At 42.3% G+C, this 24,333-nt stretch overlaps 1 protein-coding gene across 1 annotated transcript in view; it reads right to left on the reverse strand.

The window, feature by feature from the left end:
* Window positions 1-14,039: 14,039 nt before the first annotated feature.
* CA4 (carbonic anhydrase 4) overlaps window positions 14,040-24,333 on the reverse strand; it is a 38,891-nt gene continuing 28,597 nt past the window's right edge. The window contains exons 2-8 of the mRNA XM_077836322.1: window positions 23,832-23,885; window positions 22,041-22,211; window positions 18,106-18,263; window positions 17,031-17,123; window positions 16,357-16,420; window positions 15,558-15,721; window positions 14,040-14,231 (exon numbers count right to left, since the gene is read on the reverse strand). Coding sequence (XP_077692448.1) covers window positions 14,040-14,231; window positions 15,558-15,721; window positions 16,357-16,420; window positions 17,031-17,123; window positions 18,106-18,263; window positions 22,041-22,211; window positions 23,832-23,885 — 896 coding nt within the window. The remainder of the gene's footprint in view (window positions 14,232-15,557; window positions 15,722-16,356; window positions 16,421-17,030; window positions 17,124-18,105; window positions 18,264-22,040; window positions 22,212-23,831; window positions 23,886-24,333) is intronic.

The following is a 24,333-nucleotide window of genomic DNA, read 5'->3' on the forward strand; positions in this document are numbered from 1 at the left end:
TTTCTGCAACACTCTGGGCCAAAGAGTAGAGCTTTTTTCCACCAGCTTCAGGTAATTAAAAAGTTGTGAGGGTCTCATTGCACTTGATAGGCAAATTAACAATGCTATATACGTACATGCAGTATTTCTTGTGATGTAATGTGTTATATTGAAATCAGTTCATTTTAGGCCATCCCTAAGTTTTAAATGCCCTGTAGTTTTTTAGATGACAATGCATAACTGTATTGTAGAAGTTTTCAGGGAGTGAGGCTAGAGATTTTGGCAACTGAAGACATAGTGGCAGTTGTTGACATATGGAAGGTATTGGGAAGTGGGCTGTAAGTATCTACCTGGGAAACAAATATTTGATAATGGATTCTTCAGTCTAGCAGACAAAGTTATAACAAGATCAAATAGCTAGCAAGTTTAATTTAGACAAATTCAGACTGGAAATAAGGTGTAATTTATTAACAGTAAGGGCCATTAACATTTGGAATAATTTAGCAAGGGTCATCATCATGGTAACTTCTCCGTTACTGGCAACTTTTAAATAAAGATTGTTCAAAATAAATTATATTGGGAAGGTTCTGTGGCCTCTGTTATACAGGTCAGATTAGATCAGTGATTCTCAGCCAGGGTATATGTACGTACAGGTCTTCCAGATGGTACAGCAACTCATTTAGATATTTACCTAGTTTTACAACAGGTTACATAACAAGCACTGGTGAAGTCAGTAAAAACTCAAATTTTATAGAGACAGTGATTGTTTATACTGCTCTATCTATTATGCACTGAAATGTAAGTACAATATTTATATTCCAATTTTTATTTTATAATTATATGGTAAAAATGAGAAAGTCAGCAATTTTTCAGTAATTGTGTGCTGTGACACTTTTGTATTTTTATATCTGATTTTGTAAGCAAGTCATTTTTAAGTGAGGTGAAACCTGGGGGTACGCAAGACAAATCGGGCTCCTGAAAGGAGTACAATAGTCTGGAAAGATTGAGAGCCACTGGACCAGATGATCTCAATGATGGTTCCTTCTGGCCTTGGCATCTACTCATTGGAATTTGGTATCCCAACTCAAAAACGTAATTTCTAATAATGAAATCTTTTAACTATAATTTAACTCCTTATCTCCAAGACCTAATCTTTCCTTCCTGTATAAAATATAGCCAGCTATTACAGAATTTTACATTGGATTTATAGCTTATTATAACAATCTGTAACACACTAACCCCACTTTTTTTGTCCTATGACTGCAGAGGTTTTAACAGGCCACTTCACCTTGATTGGTCTCTTAGAATATGTGTTAACTACTTATGCTACACAATCTGTTCCACCTTGTGCTTAGCTGTGACACTGAGGCTTTGCCTACACTGGACTTTCGTCAGCAAAACTTTTGTCATTCAGAAGTGCGAAAAACACACACACACACACACACCCCGAATGACAGAAGTTTTGGTGACGAAAAGCACCAGTGTGAACAGCACTTTGTCGGCAGAAGAGCTCTCCCCTGCCAACAAACAGCGGTTACACTGCCCCCCTGTTAGCAGCACGGCTATGTCGACAAAGCCTGAGTACCTTTCCCAGACCTGAAGAAGATATCCTTGTAGCTTGAAAGCTTGTTTCTTTCACCAACAGAAGCTGGTCCTATGAAAGGTATTACCTCACCCACTTTGTCTCTCTAATATCCTGGGACCATTACAGCAAAACGACATTGCAAACAGTATCTAACTGATCAGTATTATCCCACCATGTTTTAGAAATGTCTATTTTATCTAAGTCCTCTTCATTTGCTAGACATTCTAGTTCATCTATTTTTGCTGTTTAAGTTTCTTGCATTGGTGTAGTCAGGTATGTTTAGATCTGGACTCAAACATTTTCCTGCTGCCTGTTTAATCACAGTTCCTATAAAACTCCCTCTGTTGTGCCAGGACAGGTGCAATTTTAAGGCTCAAGGATTATGTTGTCGCTTTTCATTCTTGTATGTGTGTATAAATGTATATAACCCGTAATGGGTTGGCAATGCTGTATTTTGTTGTGTATTTTTTGTAGTGGTGAGAGTCCTAAAAATGAAGGAGAAGATGAGGTAAAATTACTACCCTGTCAGTTAAACCTGGAAACGGTTGTATTGGTGTTTAAAATACCCTTTGAAGAATGTTAAATAGAAGAACTGCATCACGCCACAGAAGATGCCATTGCTTGGCTAGACTAAATAAATAGTAATTAATAAGCATCTGACTTCGGTAACAATCCACTGCAGTTTTTTAGTTGTAGGGAACTTATTGTGTTGAAAACTTCCTCAGCATAAATTTTGGATCATTGTACTCTGGTACAAAAATATCAATTTACAAGGCATGTAATTGGGCTGGGCATAAAATAGCGGCACCGTGCAGTGATAAATTGGTCAAAGCACCAGGAGCAGTGGTGCTAAATCTCTGGGAACAGAACAATGATAAACTGTGTGGTAAATTTACCATGGTGCCTCCTCTGCGAGGCTGAGTTCGTTGGAGGTCTTAATACAGCAGATGAGGCATTAAATCTGCCAGGAGTGTGAAGTGTTCAATCTGCTGCAGAGCAGGCCAGTGTGCTATTAAATTAACTTGATTTTGTGGGGGGGAGGATGCTGCAAGAGGAGGAAGGGGCAGCAAGGAAAACCATAGTGATTTAGTGTGGAAAGATCTTAGGTGGAAAATTCTGAGGCGTGTCCTGCATTAAGGTGGTGGCTTGGACTGGGGGGGAGAGAATTTTGAGGTGGCTGAGGGAGAGGGTTTGGGCGGGAAAATGTTGAGGAAGGTTGCACAGGCAGCTGCTGAGGGACACCATGGGTGGGCAATTCCTGAGGGGGCTCGCTGGGTCGGGAGTGGCTTGCGCTTGCAGGCAGCTCTTGAAACATTGGAGGAGAGATAGAGGGAGGAACCCGGGGCAGAGCTGCTGAGCTGGAGCTATGCTGTTTGTGGTCTGGCTGCTGTGCGGCGGCATTATCATTAGCGGCTGCTCAGCTGCAGCAGGTGGTTGAGGGATAGGATGACCAGATGTCCTGATTTTATAGGGACAGTCCCAATATTTGGGGCTTTGTCTTATACAGATGACGACTACCCCCTACCCCCTGTTCTGGTTTTTCACCCTTGCTATCGGGTCACCCTATTGAGGGATGGGGGAGCATTGCGTTAGAAGGAAAGCTACATAGCCTTGGCTTTGCGGATGATGGGCTCTCAGGTTGCCCTACCTGATGTCCATCTCCAAAGGAGCAACTACCAAGGGCTACCAAGATACAGTCACCCCCTTCCCATTGTAATGGGCAGCATCTTCCTGCAATATCTGAATGGAGAAAATACAATGAAAGCTTTGGTGTTGGGTGGGTAACACGTGCATTTTGTGGAGAGTGCTAGGGGAAAAACATCTCTTATAAGCAATTAGGAGAACAAATCTGCCTCCACCCCCAGTTTCCATCTTGAAAATTTTGGGGAACTTGGAATTGCAGATAAGAATGCAGAGACCACCACAGATAGTCACGTTTTGTAAATATAGATAAATGTGGCCACTGGTGGGGTGAATAGCAGCCAGTAGATGTTGCAGCTCTGAAGTTTCAGCCAAGCATGCCAGAGAAGCCACTTACAGTATGTCTACACTGCCAGGTGAAGTTGTGATTGTTGTAGGGGTAGGCATACCTGTGTTAGCTTTAATCTAGCTAGCCTGGATAACAGTAGCAGTGTATCTGTGGAAGCATGGGTTAGCAAGCCTAAGTACAAGCTCTCAGTGTCCCTGCAGCACAAACATGATTTCTCTTGAAAGGTGGTGTCTGAGTGTGATTCTCCAGCAACAGAATCTGCTTGTAGCAGATCAGGGTTTGATTCTTAATCCCTTGCTTTGCCGTAAGACATGTTTCCATTACATGTATTGCTACACGTTTAAACGTTCCCATCAATTAAAATTTGAGAAGTCAATCACAAGCACAGTCTGACATACAAGGAATACAGCTGCTAGTCTATACTACCCACATTACTTGGATACCCCCCGTCTACCATTTTCCAGCCTTCTGCATCCTCTCCCTGACCGGGAAGCCAGCCTCCACTGGTTTGATAGGTGCAATCCAAGTTGACATCAACCTATTCTGCTTGAGGAGTTTGCAGCTTCTGCTTTTCTCCCAAGAACAGATCATTCGAGAAGCTTGAGGAGGAGATGCCCAAAACATGTTAAAACTGTTTGTGGCTTTGCATTCCAGTTTCTTTTAGATCATATTTCTTTTTACTACAACACCTGCCTGCTTAGAACCACAGGACAGGGTTGGAACATGAGTAATGGCCCCCCTGTCTCTCCAGCACCCAGGGGACTAGCCTCTACGGCTCCCCCAAGGTTTGTGGGTCGGGGGAAGACTCTGAGGCAGACGGGGAAGGGACAATTTCTCCAGCATTTGCTAATTTGGACTTGTTTCTACCCTGGCCCCATGCCTGTGGGCTAAGCTGCTCGCAGTACCGGCTGTGGTCGCTAGGGGTCGTTGTACGGCTTGTACAGCAGTGAGCAGCTGTTTGAGATCTACAGTCCCAGGTGTGAGACCCACAGACCAGAGCCCAGCAGAGCCTGCCAGGCGAATTCCCAGGCAGCCAAGGCCTCATCCCCTCGGCAATGGTGCACAAAGCAGGTAAGAAGGACCCCCTTGCATAGGGAACCTCAGCTTTTTCCTAGAGCCTGCAGCCTGCTGGGAAGAGACTAGGGAGTGGACTTGGGGCTTGCATGAGGAGAGGGGAAGCAGACATGGAAGCCGGCGTAGGGGCATTAGTGGCTGCCGTGTATGCGTGGGAAGGGGAGCTAGACTGGGCAGAAGCTGCATGGTGAGCAGGGCTTCAGGGAGTGGGAGCTGCAGAGGGGGCCTGGTTGGGAGCCATGTCGTGCCCAAGGTGCGTGAAGGGATGCCCTGCTTGTCCCTTTCAGGCTGACATTTAACGTCTCATTTGTTTTAGCCGGTGTTAGGATTATTGTGGGTCTTCCTCATGGTTTTGTCAACTCCTGTGGGTGACAGAACTGAAGAGAATTCCGTTCTCAGCTCAGAATGCCTTCTGCCAATGGGGCCAAGGTCTCCGAGGTGTGTGGCAGCAAACCCTGGCGCTTATTCCATTTGTCCCAAGTATTTGTGCTGAGCACCCAAGAGTTTGGCTTCTAGGGTCTTTTTCCCTCCTGGACCCCCCATGAACTCATTTGTACCAGACCTGGTCTCTTCTTTGTGCAGGTCACCAGACCGAATTGCCCTTGTTGGCATTCTAGGGAAACAATTGAGAGGGAAGAGGGTGAACCTGAGGTTTAACCCACTAAGTCAGCCCCTTGTACAGGGTTAAGGGATGGTCTTGTGCATAAAGCTCTGTATTTCTAGCTACTGCCGCAATGGGCCATTACAAATGTGATGACTCAAACAGAGACATTGCTGATGGAATGAAAGAGAGATCTGAGTGATGCAGAGAGAAACTAGACGTTACATTGGGTGAAGTGTGGCCTCGCAAATACAGTGTTGGCCTGGGATTTGGGAGACCTGCATTTTACTGCAAGCTATGCCCTGCTAGGTGACCTTGAGAAGACCACTTCACTTCTGTGTCTGTTTTTTCCCAACTGTAAAAGGGGAGCAATGATACTTGCCCGCTTTGTAAAACTCTTGGTCATCGATGGGTGAAAAGGGGTATGTAAGAACTAGGTACTTTTGTTGTTATTAGACTGGGTTTCTGTATTCTGTTCCCACATTTGCCACTGACTTGCTGTAGGTCCCTGGTCAAATCACACCCCTTTTCTGTGTCTCACTTTATCTGTACAATGAAGATGATGCATTAGATAAAGAATAGACTCACAGGGGTCTTTTGAGTGTGTGTGTGTGTGTGTAAAGCACTTTGAGAGACTTATGTGGAAGGCACTCCAGAGGGGCAGAAATATTACCTTTTTGTACTTATCATTGTACATTATTCATTCACTAGTAAATTCAAAGGCAAATACAAACCCAAGTTGTCTATGAAAATTACTTTTGTTTCCAGTTTCCCCATTTTCCACAGTCTGGTCTGACTGCACAGCACTGTTGTGTTTCTTGTTTTTCTGTTTTTCTTTTTTTAATCCTCTGTAAAGTGAAGTGTTCTATGTTTTAGTCATGAATTCTATAAAAGATGACATCGCTGAGATCTATTTCTAGCTATATTAAAAAGGAATTTACCTTTGTTCACTAACATTTAGCTTTTTGTCTCCAAAGTGTAACAGTTTGGCTTGGAATGTATCCCCCCTTTGCATGCATAGCAGCAGAAAATATTCACATATTCTGTCTTTGTACACTTCTATATAAAATCTGGTAGTGATTAAAAATAATTTATTAAGCCTCATGAGCAGCAGTGAGATATGCAAGTACTTTTGATATCCATTTCTGTAATGGGAAAAATTGAGGTACAGTTCACATTGGGACCACTGAAGGGTGTGTTATAAGCATCTGCTCAGAATAAAATCTGGTAGCTGTGTTGTCATTTCCACCTGCCTCTTCTACCCTTAAAGGCTCGATCTGGAAAGAAAAAAAAAAGGCAACTTCAAATCTTGCTAACGCTCACATGAAAAATGCTTTTTATATACTTGAACTCCTGCTTCAAAAGTTCAATATCTAGAAGGACGTGACCAACACAGCTGCACTGATGACATGTTCCTTTCCAATGTCTTGCAGATAATTCTTGATGGGTAATATAAATATGTGCCTTATGAGTATTATCTGGCATTTCTTGTCTCTCTCAGCTTCCTGAACTGCTGTGACCTGATGGAAAGCTTAATTGCATTTAGAGTTGTTTACAGTGATTCTTTCAATGAAGAACTGACTTCATTTAGCTAATAAGTTAAGTGTGATTGCATTAGAAATTAAAACTGAAAGAGGACCCAAGTTAGTACCTCAAATCTGCCACCCACACTCAAAATTTTGAGAAATGTGGCAGTTTCAAATGCATGGGCCCAAAGCCAAGTATGATTCAAAATTGGAAGGGGCCTGACTTCTGGATCCATAATTGATATAACATGTATATGGTGTGTATATGCTCCACGTGGAGATTCCTTTAAACAAGGAAAATAGAAGACTCCATGAAGTCCAGTAGGGACCTTAGTGCTCTATACAGTCCTAAAAATTACATGTGCAGTGTTTGAATGCTGCAGTGGTAGCTACTAATAGAAAACCCTAAGAAGAATGATTCAGATGTAGTCCCAGAATGGCAGAGATATCCTTAAGAACATCTACATCTAATCTGGTGAGATTTTGCCATTCTGGGCCATAATCTCAACAGACAACTTTAGAAAAGTTTTGCACTTTCAAACTTGAACATTAACCCTATTCCTATCTTGAACCCAAACGCTGACCAGCCACTGTACTGAACTGGATTGAAACACCTCCTCCCTGACCCATTTTTAGTTAAGATCTTGTTCTCTTGATCAATAGCCTCTAACTCTAAAGTTGCCCCAATGCCCGTTTTTTCAGATAACTTCTGTGTATAAATCCCCTTTAATTGCCTTTAACCCCTTAAAGGAGAATGGATTAAAAAAGACTGATGGTAACTTGAAGGGGCAAACAAGGGCTTGTAATTTCATAGTTTGGCTATTAGAAGCTATTAGAGCTTCTCTAAATTGGTATCATCTTTGCAGTTCAAGCAGATGCACTGGCTAATTCATTAGAGAAATAGAAATGTAAGATGATAAATGGTTATGTATGTACAACCCCTGGAGCCTGCAACCGAAATGAACTGCGAATGACAAATTATTTTTCCTTAACTGTCTTTTAATGAAAAACCAAAGATCCTGCTTTAATCTTCTTTTTATCAAATAGTCCTTGCTGTAGCTTTCCTTGGATTTACCAAGTAACTGACATGTAGCCCTGTAATTAGCGCACTCAGATGTGTTAGCACGGAAGGTGGCTGGCAGCTTGCACAATGGTGATTCTGGCAAAAAGAGTATATTGGGCCAGATCTTCGACAAGTGTCAATCGTTATAGTTCCATTGGTCCATTAATATCTCTTCACTTTGCAGATGGCACCAATTTCCAGTTTGGTTTCAGGTGCAATTCAAAATACTGTCTTTAACCTAAGTAGCCTTTTGTGGTTTAGCTACTGGTTGTCTAACAGACCTTGTCTCTCCTTCTGTTCTACCGGGGTAGCTGAGATGAGCTGGCACACTTCCATCTTCGAGAATGCCTAGATTTTTCCATGCGGGGGGGCTGATGTTGGTGGATTCTCTGTTAATGGCCCTGGACTCCTGAATTTTCTCCCCTCCTCCTAGTCTCTCAGAACATGCATTAATAACTTTCTGTGTAAGTTGCAAGGCATTACATATAATAAAAATACATAGTAAGACTTTTTTTCCTGAGGGGCAGGTAGAATGGTGAAAGGAGTCTTGTGTTTTGTTCTGTTACGGAGTGGTGGGTTTTTTTAATGACATGTCAAATTAATGTAATTGTTGTAATATAGGTGTTTTCAGTACTGAGCTTAGTGGACCGAGGCTTCTGTGATGGGTGCATGGTATAAACAGGAATAGAGTGCTTGAGCCTTAATTTTTTTAAGCAACAAGAATAACGTGCTCCAGCCGCATGCCAAGTACTGGTGACAAGACATCAAACTCGTTGCTTGGAAGGGAACAGAACATTCCTGAGCTTGCACCGACCAAAGATAGGCTGATGCAGTGCATTGCCCGACAGCTGGTGCTGCATACTGATGAAAAATGATTCTTTAAATAAGTTTAACTGAAGACACTTAGGGAGAAATACACCCTTGTGCATAAAGACGGCTCAAGTCTCTTATCACCACTTGAGCCCCACTTTAAGGGCTTGAAGGTCAGCTTTACTCTGGACTGTGATCGGACATGTTCCACCTACTCCTCCAATAGGTCTTTGTGTCTATGCGGAGTCATATCTGCTTACGCTGCTTACAGTACATTTTTATTACTTTTGTTTAATCCTCTTACTGTTTCAGAGCCAACACAACCTTGCAAGAGGGATCTGGATTCTATTCTGTCTTAAGCATCTTGAACAAAATTATTCATTAAATTCCAAATAGAAAACCATTACTGTTGATGTGAGCCAGAAAGAAGCCAGTATGAATTTCAGCATATGATGGGCTGACAGTTAAATAAACAACTATCTTTTAAAATGTAAACTGAGTGCGGATGATCTGGCCTTATAAGGCGGAACCCCATAATGTTCTCTTCCCCCTGTCCTGCAAAGAACTCCTGAACCTACACAAAGTTCCTTGCGAGACTGGGGCTTTACTTCTCAGAGTATAACTGCAGTTTAGATAAGGGGATTGATGCAGGCCCTGTACACTGGGGTAAATCTCACCCATATAGAATAAGAAAATATCCCTAGAGTAAGCTTGAAGTCTTCCATATTGAGGCATATATAGAATATGAAAGACTATTTTGTATAGAGCTGAAGCAATTGACTTTGTCAGCAGCGTTTTTGTTCTTCCCCCCCGTCCAGCAGCTAAAATATTAGGGAGTGAATGAGTGTTGTCTCCTTCACAGCAAATCACATTTTCTAACTGCTTTTTGCTATAGTAGAATTAACATAGTTAATTAGTAGCACTTTGTCCATTTATAGGAGAAACTCAGTGCTTTGCATACAACTAATTCATTGTCTCAGAACCTTTGAAGTGCTGAAGGAGTACATCCATTTTCCAGTTGGGTAAACTGAGGAACAGCGAGGTGCCCAAGGTCACTCATGCAGTGAGGGACAGAATTGAAAATAGACCCCCACCCCACCCAGGAGTCCTGGAGCCCAGCACTGTGGTCTAACCACTCTTCATGCAGTTTGAGAGCCCACCCTTCTGTGGTTGTGGAAATGAGTGAGATCTCAGTGAAGAAGGCTGTGACTACACCTTAAGCACCCTCTCATTGGATGCAGAGGTCTTGTTGCATGAACGGAGCATTGTTCTCGGAGAGATCATCTTGGGGAGTGATCACCTTGCTAAGATCTTAAACAGTGAAGACGCATGGCTTTTATACAAGATTGCATTGTTTCTGTTGTTGCCTGGAAACCTGGATGGGGCAGCAAAACATGAGGCTGTCAAATAACTAGTTTACTACACGTTGTGAAGTCTCTTTGCTCCATAGCTTCTTAATAGTCTTCCGGGTTTTGGGAAATGGGTGGAAGTAGTGGAAGGCAGGTAGAATCATAGAAGATTAGGGTTGGAAGAGACCTCAGGAGGTCATCTAGTCCAATCCCCTGCTCAAAGCAGGACCAACCCCAACTTAACCATCCCAGCCAGGGCTTTGTCAAGCCGGGCCTTAAAAGCCTCTAAGGATGGAGATTCTACCACCTCCCTAGGTAACCCATTCCAGTGCTTCACCACCTTCCTAGTGAAATAGGGTTTCCTAATATCCAACCTAGGCCTCCCCCACTGCAACTTGAGACCATTGCTTCTTGTACAAAGATGTTTAAGGGATGGATGGATGCCTAGCTAGCTAGCATCTCACTAAATAGCCATGTGTCCATTCTGACATGAAGATGTACTGGGCAACTCCATGGCTCTGATTTCTTTGGATAAAATGGAACGCCCCCCATTTCAACAGGAGTGGAAGGGCACACAGCACCGTGCAAAATCAGCCCCTATAGTCTGCATAATTCCAATATGTGCAATTAGTATCTCGGAGGCCAATGTAAAGAAAGGATCCTCCCAAAGACCTCTGGGACCATTGACATCATAATACACAAATGGAACAGGGAACGCTTCCAAAGATACAACCTAAATTGTCTAGAAGAGATGGGGAAAATACCTTCCTCTTCTTAGCACTTGCTGTGAGGGCAGAGAGAGAGAAATGCCAGGCCGATGGAAAATTCAGACATCACCATTCAATCACAAGCTTTTATTTTTATTCAGTTCTTGAAATCTCCTAAACGATATAAAAATACACTTACAGTCTTGGATATTCTCCTAAAGGTATAAATATCAATCTGCTTTTCCATTGTGGTTTTCAAGTCTTCATAATCAACTTAAATAGATACAGTAGAGAAGAAAATAATTTCCCACCCTGCCATTTGCCCTCAGTAAACTGTGTCCAGGCACCCTTGTATATCTCTCATATGAGTGACAATATGGATGTGATATTATAGTGTCCTGTACAGAAACATAGCCCTAAAGAAAAAGGCATAACTGCACTCCGAGTTTAAAATCCCTTTTTGAGATAGCCAAGATTTAAAATTCACCAAGAGGCTGCAACATGTTACATTACATTGGCTCAAAGGATTAAATCAGCTGAGACACTGCATCTCTCTGCATGTTGAGGTGATCAGAATTTAACAGGAGAAACCCATCTTCACAGTGTATTTCCAGTGTGTGATTGGATAAGCTCTGAAGATAACAACCCAAATCACAGAACAACCCCCTTTATATATGTATGGGTCTTACCTATCACACAAGTGTGGGAGTATTTTATAGAGCTGGTAAAAATCTTTCCATCAGAACATTTTTTTTTAACAAAATGGAAATGTTCACAAAATATCAATTCTAAACCAAAAAATTGGAGGGTTTTGATGAAAACCTGAAAAAAAAAATTCAAAGAAGAATTCCACAGGGGGAAACATTACCTGAACAGTTCTCGTATTTTATTATTCAATGGGAGACAATAAAGGATCATCAAACCTCACTCTTCAGATTTAAGCCTCCAGTGGGATTCAGGAAGGAATTTTCCATGTGTGTGAAGCTAGATGTATTGGGTGGAGCTTTCCTTTTCCTCTGTAGCATCCGATACTGGCTACTGCCAGAGGCAGGATGCTGGACTAGATTGGACTAACAGTCTAACCAGTATAGTAACTCCTATGTTCCTAAAACCCAAGAGCAGTAGATTTAAAAAATAATCAAACCCTTCTTTAAAATTAACCTTAAGGAGAGAGAAGCAAGTAAATGTTCCCCTCTGGGTGAAGCGTGCCATGTATCCTGCAATACGTAGGATGAACCCTGTATTGCTTACTGATTGATTGATTTTTTTTTTTAAAACAGGTTGTGTTGTGCCTTTGTGTTGGAGGACATAGCGGATGCTATGAGTGACCAAAGCAGTTTCATGTCCCTGATTTGTGGTGCAGCATATAAATATATTGCCTTCAGAACCTCACTTTGGCACTCCGGCTACAAATTCCTATAAGTCCTCTGAATGGCTCATTAAACACACTTGCAGTGTTGCTTTAAAGTTATAGGGTTGCAATTAATACATTTTATTGCTTTAAAAAGAAAAGTCTTTTGTGATTTTAAAAAGGGCTTCTCTATAGCTTTGTATTATATTTATCATGAGTGTTGAGGATGTTTCCTGAAATTAATTTTTATATATAGGGGCTGTCAAGCGATTAAAAAAATTAATCATGATTAATCACACTGTTAAACAATAATAAGTGAGCTGTAGCTCACGAAAGCTTATGCTCAAATAAATTTGTTAGTCTCTAAGGTGCCACAAGTACTCCTTTTCTTTTTGCGAATACAGACTAACACAGCTGTTACTCTGAAACTTGTTTACAATGTCACTTGAAAGTGAGAACAGACGTTCACATGGCACAGTTGTAGCCGGGATCGTAAGATATTTGCATGCCAGATGTGCTTAAGATTCATATGTCCCTTCATGCTTCAACCACCATTTCAGAGGACATGTGTCCATGCTGATGACGGGCTCTGCTCGATAACGATCCAAAGCAGTATGGACCGATGCATGTTCCTTTTCATCATCTGAGTCAGATGCCGCCAACAGGACAGTGGGGTGGGAGGAGGTATTGTTTCATATTCTCTGTGTATATATAAAGTCTGCTGCAGTTTCCACGGTATGTATCCGATGAAGTGAGCTGTAGCTCACGAAAGCTCATGCTCAAATAAACTGGTTAGTCTCTAAGGTGCCACAAGTACTCCTTTTCTTTTTGCGAATACAGACTAACACGGCTGTTACTCTGAAACCCAACAGAACATTGATTTTCTTTTTTGGTGGTTCAGGTTCTGTAGCTTCCGCATGAGAGTAGTGCTCTTTTTTAAGACTTCTAAAAGCATGCTCCATCCCTCTTAGATTTTGGAAGGCACTTCAGATTCTTAAACCTTGGGTCGAGTGCTGTAGCTATCTTTAGAAACCTCACATTGGTACCTTCTTTGCGTTTTGTCAGCTCTGCAGTGAAAGTGTTCTTAAAACGAACAATGTGTGCTGGGTCACCATCCGAGACTGCTATATTATGAAATATATGGCAATATGTGGGTAAAACACAGAGCAGCAGACATAAATACTCTCCCAAGGAGTTCAGTCACAAATTTAATTCATGCATTATTTTTTAATGAGCGTCATCAGCATGGAAGCATGTCCTCTGGAATGGTGACTGAACCATAAAGGGGCATACAAATGTTTAGCATATCTGGCACATAAATACCTTGCAACACCAGCTACAAAAGTGTCATGCGAACGCCTGTTCTCACTTTCAGGTGACATTGTAAATAAAAAGTGGGCAGCATTATCTCCCATACATGTAAACAAACTGGTTTGTCTTAGCGATTGGCTGAACAAGAAGTAGGACTGAGTGGACTTGTAGGCTCTAAAGTTTTACATTGTTTTGTTTTTGAGTGCAGTTATGTAACAAAAAAAATCTACATTTGTAAATTGCACTTTCACAATAAAGAGATTGCACTACAGTACTTGTATGTGGTGAATTGAAAAATACTATTTCTTTTGTTTATCATTTTTACATTGCATATATTGTAATAAAAATATAAAGTGAATGCTGTACACTTTATATTCTATGTCGTAATTGAAATCAATATAGTTGAAAATGTAGAAAAACATCCAAAAATATGTATAATAAATTTCAATTGGTATTTTATTATTGCTTAACAGTGTGATTAAAACTGCGATTAATTGCGATGAATTTTTTTAGTTAATTTTGTGAGTTAACTGTGATTAATCGACAGCCCTATTTTTATATATAAAAAAATCCTATTGATAAGCGTTAGAAAAAACAGCAAGGCTATGGTGTACAATCAGCTGTAGTCTAGAGCTTCTCAACTGGAGAGAAGTGCTTGAAACAAAAAATTAAAGCCCAGAAACCTGGTAGTGTTCACTGGAAAAGAAGACTCATGAGGTAGATAAGTGTTGGGATCACCAATAAAGCCTTTGCAGGAGGCTGTACAACGCTGACGTCAGAGCGGTACACAGTTCTGTTCCCGAGAGGTTGAACAGGTCGGAAATTGTCGGTCATCTGTAATGTTTTATTCTCACTGAAGTAAAGCTTCTCCAAGAAGTTCACCACCTGCACACCACCATCCAAAAATAGTTATTTTTCTGAGGGAAAGAAAAGGGAATTGTCCTATCTTGAGTCTATAGTTCCTCTCACTGTGGTGTTGCTCTGAACCACAAGAGTATATTAAAGCTTAAATGGAATGAGTGTCACTAAAACTTGTCCCCCAGATCACTGATAGATGCTTCCTTCTAGCCCAGGCAGACTCTTTAAACTTCCTCCTAGCTAAACATCCTAGTTCTGTCTAAGCACAAGCCACCCTGGAAAGACAGGTCTTTTCTCTATGTTCAGCTCCTGCCCCCATCCCTCAGGTCCCTGTGACACAACTTGCGGGGATCAAGATTACATGCCTCACCTCCTCTGGTTCTTCTCTAGAGCCTAACTCCTGGCTACTTGAAGCAGAAATTTAGCCAGCAGCTGCCAGCTGTGAGGCACACCCCCAATTTCTGTCATCCCCCACTGCACTGGCTCACATCTGGCTGGGTGTTGGGTTCTCAGCAAACACCGAGCAACTATCGTTAATCTTATGGACTCAGTCTGATGGGGTATCACACTGTGGACATACTGATCATGGTCACTGTTTGCCGATGAACTGACCCAGAGGGGTTGTGCCTTGTCCAAGCCCACTCAATGAGTTCATGGTAGAGCTGAGATGGAAGCACGAACAGATCATGACCAATTTAAAATATTCTGTTCTATTAAAATAAAATTCTAATGGGGCTCGAGGAAAAAGGCCAGTCACTCATTATTCAGTTCTCAGAAGCAATTCAGCGACACATTCCAAAACATCTGAAGTTAGGGGATGATTCAGACCCTCATTTAGAGGCACTATGGGGCACTGGATAAAGCACTGAACTAGCATTCATCTGAATTCTGTTCCCACTTCTGTCACTGACTCACTGTGTGGCCTTTGGCAAGTCACTTAATTACAATGTGTTTTAGTTTCCCCACCTTTAAAATGGTGATGTTACTAACATTGCTTTGAGAATTGCTCTGAGATCCTTGTATACAAAGTGCCATATAAGATCTAGTATATGCCCACACCCCTTTTTTGGAGCAGGGAAGGATTCTGAGTTTTGTTTTGTTTTTTCACCAAAATGAGTGGTGGGACAGATGGCAAACACGCTGGTCAGTGTGTGATCTGTTGTGGTGACATGGATTTAGAGTCTCTTAAGATTGGACTGCAAAGGTAATGGAGAAGGGGACAATCCTACATTGGACTTTGTGCATATGAGATCATATGTGGGAGGGAAGAAAAGAGGGTGGGGAGGGGAGTATGAGTGAGACAGACACAAAATGACCTCACTGCTCCTTTCAGTCTGTTACTCTATGCATTACCTGACTTTCACTCAGTATGATTGGCTCCTGAAATATTGTCCAGACGACAGCCTCGTAGCAGTTGGGCGTGGTCAGGGAGCCACTGTACCGATAATAGTGTGTGAGATCCTCTTTAGCTGGAATGAGCGATTCCAGGGGCAAAGACGACATATTTTTTTGAGACCCTAGGAAAACAATGGAGCAACGTCAGCTGGAATGGGCATGGTTACAGGTTCACGGTTTACAGCTCCCTTCAACTCTGGCGGCTACTACCATCTCTGTTGCAGTGCTACCCTCCTAGTCCCCCATCGCTGGTTGTGGGGGAGGTGGGGGCTACTGGATGGGCATAGCCAAGGAACCACTGTGCCTGCCCTTCTCAAGAGCCCCTGCAGAGCACAGCTTTACCATATGGACACCTCGTGTGAGCTCTCCACTCCCTGCTTCCTTGCTGAAAATCACTTCAAAGTTTCTTCTGAATTGAGGGCAAGTCTACGCTTAAAATGCTACCTGGGCGCAGCTGCCCCTCTATAGCGCTTGAATCAAGATGCTCTAAGCTGACAGAGAGAGCTCTCCCGTCATCTTAGTTAATCCACCTCCCAAGAGGCAGTAGCCATGTTGGCAGGAGAAGCTCTGTTGCCGACACAGCGCTGTCGACATGGGAGGGTAGGTCGTGGATTTTTCACATCCTTGACCGACGTAGCTATACCGGTATAGCTCTGTTGTGTAGACCGGACCTTAGCCTCTGTAACGCCTAGGAACGTATAATGATTATCTTGTTAAATAAATTCAAATTGCTCGATGATGAATCCAAGCTCCTTACCTTTGACAGCAACTTCATTTAATATCTGTATTAGAGAGTCATAGTTTTCATTTTTTGCACCGGTCTGAAACAATATTTTGAGTCAGAAAATGTATCCCTTTCCTCAGACATTTCCCCCCCACCCTCCCGACCCATAACTTTTAATTTAATTATTAATGAAACAGAAAAGAAGTGGGAAAGAAAGCTGAACAAAAATCAATGAGCTGAACGTAACAGAAAGTCACTGCGGATAGGTCTACTCCACAGTCAGAGGTGTGACTGTTGCATGTGTAGACATTCCCAAGCTAAGCTATGATCTAGCCAGCTCGAATCGCAATACAGTGAGGCTGCCGTAGCATGGGCTTGGTGTGTGAGTACACACCCAGGGTCCTGGGTGGGCTTGGGTAGCCTGTGCTGCTTGTGGCATCACTGGTATTGTTGTTCACGCTCGCAAAATCAAAGCTAGCTCAGATGTGTCTACGGGTGCTATGCTGCAGTCACGTCTCTCTGAGTGCAGTGCAGACCTTCGCTAAGCACTAGAGGTGAGGCCAGACTTAAAAGATTGATCTGGACCCCTGAAAACATTGGGGGAACTTTGGCTCCTGGCCAGTTCTACAGCCAAACCCTGCAACTTGGTCCAAGCTTTGGTCGGTGCCAGTCTGAGGTGGCCAGTTAAAAAAATCCTGGCAACTTACCTTTATAAAGAACCCCAGCACGGCCAGACCTTCTTCAACTTTCACTGCCTGCTCTATAGTGGAGAAATCCTCTTTCATGTGGACTATATGAAGCTGTAATACAGGCATTAAAGGTCAATTATTACTCCCTTTATAGCCATTTATCGGCAAATCCTGGCCCCTTCCCTGTGCCCTGGGCATGGAGAAACCCCTGCTGTTCTACTGTGGAGGTGGAGCAGGGCTACTCCCTGCCCACAGCTGGCGAGAGGCACTGTGGAAGATATGGGACTGGTGACTTTGCAAAGACATACACCCAAAGGCAGTTCCACCCCCTTCTCCCCCATCTGTATAAGACAGTGGTTCTCAAACTGGGGGTCGGGACCCCTCAGGGGGTCGTGAGGTTATTACATGGGGGGTCGCGAGCTGTCCGCCTCCACCCCAAACCCCGCTTCGCTTCCAGCATTTATAATAGCATTAAATATAAAGAAGTGTTTTTAATTTATAGGGGTGGGGGATCGCACTCAGAGGCTAGCTGTGTGAAAGGGGTCACCAGTACAAAAGTTTGAGAACCGCTGGTATAAGAGGAGCTTATGGGCTACTGCCACCCTGAATCTGCAGTGGTTCCACTGTTACTCCATGACCTGAGGTGGAGGGTGATTTCCTCCCACCAACTCACTTGGGACCTTCCTGCATCAAGCCCACCTGGTTTGTCTACGGAGGGTAGGATTTGCCCTCACTGCTATTCAAGGAATTTATACCTGTCCCTGCACGGTCACAACAGAAGTATCTGAATAAGCAAGTGTGAGACTGGGAGATAGATGCTTTATAGCCTGAAATGCTATTGCCGTCTCTGAAGGCTAACTAACCCTGGGTTTTACTGCCTCTCCACATTTGCCTTTGCCATGCAAAACGTCCAGACCCTGACCGTTTTCCCTCTGTGATCTCCACAGGGCTCAACAAACAATAAATTCTCAGTTATTTAATTCTCCTCCTGGAGTCTTGCAAAAGAATCTGTTGGTTTATTTCATTCAACATTAGGTTAAGAAGTCAGAGTTCTTGGACCCGGCTGCATTAACAGAGAGAGAATCTCGCCTACCTCCATAGCGTATCTCTCTCCATCGATGCTGTGTTCCGATCCAGGGCTGGACCCTTTGTCTAGTTTCATGCCCCAGTGGAAGTGAAACTCAATAGCCTTGTATTTATTTTGAAGACCTCCACCTCCAATCTTTGCTGACCCGCTAAGAGAAACTTTAACTGGTAGAAACAAGTAGTTAAAAAGAAATAAATTGTTTGGCTCTGATTTTAAGAATAGTTGAAACGAGCGAGGGGCATTGGTTGTGAAAGCTCTGGATCCAGAGTTTCCCAGAAGTTCACTGGGTTTTGGATTCAATGCTTTGGTTCAGCCCTTTATATTGAGTGACCTAGATTAATGAACTTCAGATCCAGACCTAACTCTGAACACTCCTGAGTACCGGTTCAAATATAATTAAAATGGGGAACAGTCCAATCCCTATATCCAGGGCACAGGACTAGGAGTTCAGATACTGGATGATTTAGTTGGGGATTGGTCCTGCTTTGAGCAGGGGGTTGGACTAGATGACCTCCTGAGGTCCCTTCTAATCCTGATATTCTGTGATACTTGAGTTTCTGATTTGCTACATGACCTTGTGCTAGTCACTTAGGGCCTGATTTGCCAAAGTACTGAGCACCTGTGGCTCCAGTTGAAGTCTATGGCAACTCCAGGTGCCACAACACTTCTACAGCTCAGGCTATTAACCTCTCTGTACCTCAGTTCTCTCATCTATAAAATGGTGATAATGATACTTACCTCTCCTTGTAAAGGGGAGACCTATGGATGAAAAATGCTACATAACGGAAAAGAATTTGTGTGCTGCCATCTATGGATTATAGTTCTATTTATTTTGGTGAAAGCCAGTTAAATGAGCTTTTGTGGAAGCATCTTCATCTGCCTTTTTGTAATCAATCAATTGTTCTCATCAATTTAATTTTTAAATAAATCAATACTAGCTTTTCAACACAGTGTAAGGTTAATTGACCATCTCTTCCTTGCTGGGAGCGTCCAAGTGACTGGTTTTTGGCGGGAGAGAAGCAAGAGCCTGTGCTTCTCTCACTTTTAAGACAAACCCTAGGTTTCTTCCTCTGTTATCTAGAAAAGCGATGTTGGACCAGGGATTTTTCCCTTTAAATGTACAGAGCTGCATTCTAGAAGGTGAACTTGGTCCCAAGAGGTTTATTTGCAGGTTTCTGTTTTTGTCGCCTATTGTGTGTGCTGCAGTATTTATTTGCTTTGAGGGTCTTGCAGGGTTTAGAGTTAAAGACACTGTTACTATGTCTCAACTGTAGGACTCACTTTCACTTTACACCAGTCTAACTATAGAGCCATGGTTTTCAACCAGTGGTTTGTGGGACCCCTGGAGGTCTGCAGACTATGTCTCAGATTTCCAAAAGGGGTCTGCATTTCCACTTGAAATTTTTTAGGGGTCTGCAAATGAAAAAGGGTTAAAACCAATGCTATAGAGTAAAACTAGGTAAGTGAAACCCAGGTAAGAGCAGAGCTTGAGTCCGGTATTAACAGGAGAATAAAACGTGTCTCCGGGAAGAATAAAAATATTTTCTAGTGATAATTTCCCTTAACCGTCCTCTGCTTGAGAGATTTGTGATGCATTTGAAAACAGCAGCCTTTGTGCTCTCTGCGAGATGGAATTAGGACCTCCCTGAGAGGAAGGCTGGTCTGGTAGATAAGGCCCTGGATTGGGAATCGGGAGACATGAGTTCAATACCCAGCTCCCAAAGACTGGCTGTACTGTATGTCCTTAGGTGAGTCATTTCATAGCTGTGTTCCTCACTTCCCTGTCTGTAAATGGATTAGTAACATTTCTTGTGTCTGTTTAGACTGTCAGGTCTTGTTGGCAGCGACTCTCTTTTACTATGTGTACGAAAGACACCTAGCGCAATGAGGTTCCAATCTCAGAGCAGTTAGGTGCTATTGAAATCTAAAAATAATAATTGCATCCAATCTTATTCTCATTACACTTGCTCCCCCCGCTGCAAACCCCGTTTTGCATGTCTTGGGGACTTAAAGTTCTAAGCTGTTTCTACGATGGTTGATTTTTTATACAAAGACATTTCTCGGAGCATCAGCCACGCTTTGAAGATTCCACAATTTTATATTGTACCAAAAAGGCTATTAACTTTGTCCACATTAGTGGAAAATCAGAAGAAGTTCGTAAGAAAAAACAATCTGCCCAACTACTGAATTTCAAAACAAAAATCTCATTGCCCAATCCATCTGTAAAGTGCTTTTTTAAATTTCAGCTGTCTCCCAGAGGAGCACTTTGCATTGGGGCCATTCAGATTCGGGGCTGGCTGTCAAGCAGCTGGTTCTCTTGACAACAGCCCAGGTTTTTTCAACTCTCCTTATGCTTTGGGGTGTCTTTGACAAAAAATTGATGCACACAAATATAAATACAGTTTTTTCATGCCTGTCCTGTACCTCTTCATACATTATTGTCAGAGTAGGAGGAGGTCAATCTTTTTGCATTGATTTTATCCTACCTGTTGTGGGTTTTGTGCAGCAAAAAAGTGTCACTGAGAAGGTCACTGGGGTCAGTTAGACCCCTCAGTGTTAGTCAGTGGGGAAATGAAAGTATTGCATATCCAAGGTCTTGGGGGGCGGTCTCGGACTGCAAACGGGTACAAAAATTTGAATAAAACATGATGGGCAAGCCATAGCCTCTTCTTTCTTGAAGTATTCTCAAGCTGTGATGAGCAAACCTGTTAGCATTTGTCTACATATCTGTTGTGGTTTTAGCATAGTGAAAACAGTCACTTAAAAGGCATTGGGGGCCCCCAAATTAATTATGCAGGTATTCCAGCATCAGATTGTCTTTATTTTGAGGCAGCCATTATTATATGATTATATGAATCCTACATAACTGTTTTTATCATCACAGTTTCAGTGTTCTTCTCCCCTCAGCCCCCACCACGCAAAAAAAATTACTGAAATGGTCTGTTGGTCTGTGAGACCCCAGATAACATTTGCCTCATGTATCATCACAATTGTAGAGCAAATTGCATTTCTTTGAAGATAGTTCCATCAAACTGATTTTCTGGGAAACCTGCACTTGCTAGGAAAAGTTTCCAGGGAAGCCACAATTGTCGGATACATTTTCTGACAAGCCCACACTTGACAGATGCTGTTGCTGGGGCATCTGAGTGTGCTGGGTACTGATCCAGAGCCAGAGAAATGGGGAAGATATTACATCTGGTCCAGAGAACAAGTCAGAAAAATACATCAGAAATGTGTGAAGTGTAAATACTTTGCATGTTCAGAACCTGGGTCACCAATTTTTGCTCCATTTTTTTTCCAAGTATTAGGCCATTGAGTTGCTAGTTTGCTGTATCTGTGTTTGCTTTTATATTATTACTATTGCTATCTATTTTCATTGTTCAAACATGGGCTCGGTTAGACCCTGACACTATTATGTAGCTTTCTTTAAAATGTGTTTGATCCTGGGGTCAGTTAGACCCCAACACAAGTACTGTGTAGTACGCATCTGAATCTAGGAAAGTTTTAACTTGTGCATAGTTGTATATAGTTCACTGGTTACAGTAAAACCAGCTTCAAATGCATCCCAATTCCCATGTTCCCCCCCCCCCCCCCCCCCCGCATTTTGACATAACAATATAGAAATAGTTGGGTGATTTTTGGTCCAATATGAGGGTTAAATCAGCACTAAGTTTTAAAAAAAAAAACAGTTTTTTTTAGACTTAGTAACCTGACACCACACAGCACTGCCGCAGAGTATCCCCAGTAATATTTCTTCCCAATAGACAGACAGCCTGGCAGAACATTAAAGCTGAATCCGTAAATAGCTAATTAATCAGCTCTTGCCAATTAACTTCAGTGTGTGAAGAAAATAATCTCAACACTGAAAATGTTTCTGACAGCAATTAAGGAGCTAATAAAACAGAGCAAATAAGTAAACCCCATTCATTGCCATAGCTTACCTGTATGCCCATTATTTACTATGGTCCAATGAGGGGACTGATTGGTATTATAGCCTTCAAAAGTAAATGGTTTCAGGTCCCCTTTGTACTCCACTTTGTTGGTGACAATATTGATAGGTGACTGTGCATTTTTTCCACACTCCATATTTACTGTATTCCAGAGACGGGGTTCTGTTTAAGAGAAAGGAAAAATGGCTTTCATTGAAGGACAAAAACAACAGGGAGTCTGGTGGCACCTTAAAGACTAACACATTTATTTGGGCATAAGCTTTCGTGGGTAAAAACCCCACTTCTTCAGATACATGGAGTGAAAATTACAGATGCAGACGTTATATGAAGAGAAGGGAAGTTACCTCACAAGTGGAGAACCACACTGGTTCTCCACTTGTGAGGTAACTTCCCTTCTCTTCATACAAGTTCTCCACTTGTGAGGTTACTCCCTTCTCTTCATATAATGCCTGCATCTGTAATTTTCACTCCATGCATCTGAAGAAGTTGGGTTTTTACCCACAAAAGCCTATGCCCAAATAAATTTGTTAGTCTTTTTAAGGTGCCACCGGACTCCCTATTGTTTTTGTGGATACAACTAACATGGCTACCCCCTGAGAATTGATGGACAAAGTGACTTCATCCTGATAAAGCCAAACTACCGCTTGGTAGATCTACATTTGCTTCTGAGCTTGGGAAAATTCTTTCAGTGGCAGAGTTTAATAGGGAGATTCCTTGACATGTTTACAAAATACTTAAAAATGCAAAACAGTGAAATGTGCCCAACAATGACTGATTGGTGCAACTGGAAAATGTAAGCAGATGAAGTGTGTAGCAATGCTCGATTAAATGGGAAGCATGCCTGTGTTGGACTTAGCTAATTGATCATAAACAGTAAAAATTTGTAACCTGTAGCTTAGAATGTATTTAAAAAGGAGGGATGGGACAGGTTTAAATTGCAGATCCATGTTCTAGTGTTTGCTGAAGGCAGCACTGGGAGCCAGGAATGCCTGAGTTTTATTCCCAGTATGTTACATCTCAGCCTAGGTGAGACTAGATGCTCTGACTAGCATAGAAGCAAAGGAGCGAATGTGGTACAGCTGTCTGTTGTATCACTGGGCTGAAGTAAAACAAAGGGTACAAGTCCAGTTAAAATATGAAGACTTTTCTTAATGTAGGCCTCAAGTATTTTTAAGGAATTGCATGCCTGCCTGGTGCCTGTGGGTTATCTTTTGGGTATGTTGTAAATTCCTTTTACATTGACAGGAAAACCAGGAGGAGTCCAGTGACACCTTAAAGACTAACAGATTTATTTGGGCATAAGCTTTTGTGGATAAAACCCCACTTCTTCAGATGCACGTTAGATCCACTTCTTATATTGGCAGGGTTTTCTTCAGCCAAAACCAAATTGGTAGCCAGAACAAACTTTGGAGTCATTAACATACCTCTGTCCCCTTCTCTTAAATATCCTAATAATCATTTAACTTAATTGGACTGGGTTTTCCTCTTTCCGATGACATACAATCAATCGGATTTACTACATTGACATCAATGTTCTTGCACCTGTTTACCATAGTGATGAATTTGGCCCGAGAATGGAGGCACAAGATATAATCTCTGAGCAGGACCGGCTCTAGGCACCAGCAAAGCAAGCACGTGGAGCTGGCCCTGTCTCAGAGTATAATGGAGTGGCATGTGATATCTGAAGCTGCTGTGGGAAGATTTGTATCACTGCTACAAGTAGGCCCTTTGTAAAACAGCACAGCACTAAAATGATTTCAGAAATAAACTGCTTAGAATTACCTGCACAGCTGGGGTGAGTGCATTTTTGTGATAAGTAGCACCATTCTTTCTCACCTGCAACAGAGGAAATTAACATTTCAGACAAACTTTACAAAATTGCATTAAAATGAGAAGCTGTATGAGTCGTTGATTAACTTCAGAATGACCACATAGAGACATTGGCTCTGGTACGGTGATCTAGGGAGAGAGCTAGCTGACCACACAGCTTTGACTCCCACTCCTTATTTCCAGCTGCTAAATTGCTTTAAAAGAAAGCTAAAAGTGCACAGGTACTTTCCTACTGTATAGTTGACAAAAGTATGTTATGTGATCATGCATGGGAGAAGAGGTGGTCCCTGGAGGAGAGGAGGTGTCCACAAGACAATCTCTCTATTAAAATGTGTCCTGCTCTCCAAAATATGTGAGAACCCCTGGCTGATGACACACATAAATGTTGTGATTGTATAAAAAGCTCATTAGCGAATATTCCCCAGCCATCGTGTAAATCAGGTTGAAAGCTATG

Source organism: Eretmochelys imbricata, chromosome 17, assembly GCF_965152235.1.
Source record: "Eretmochelys imbricata isolate rEreImb1 chromosome 17, rEreImb1.hap1, whole genome shotgun sequence".
NCBI classification, from domain to species: Eukaryota; Metazoa; Chordata; order Testudines; family Cheloniidae; genus Eretmochelys; species Eretmochelys imbricata.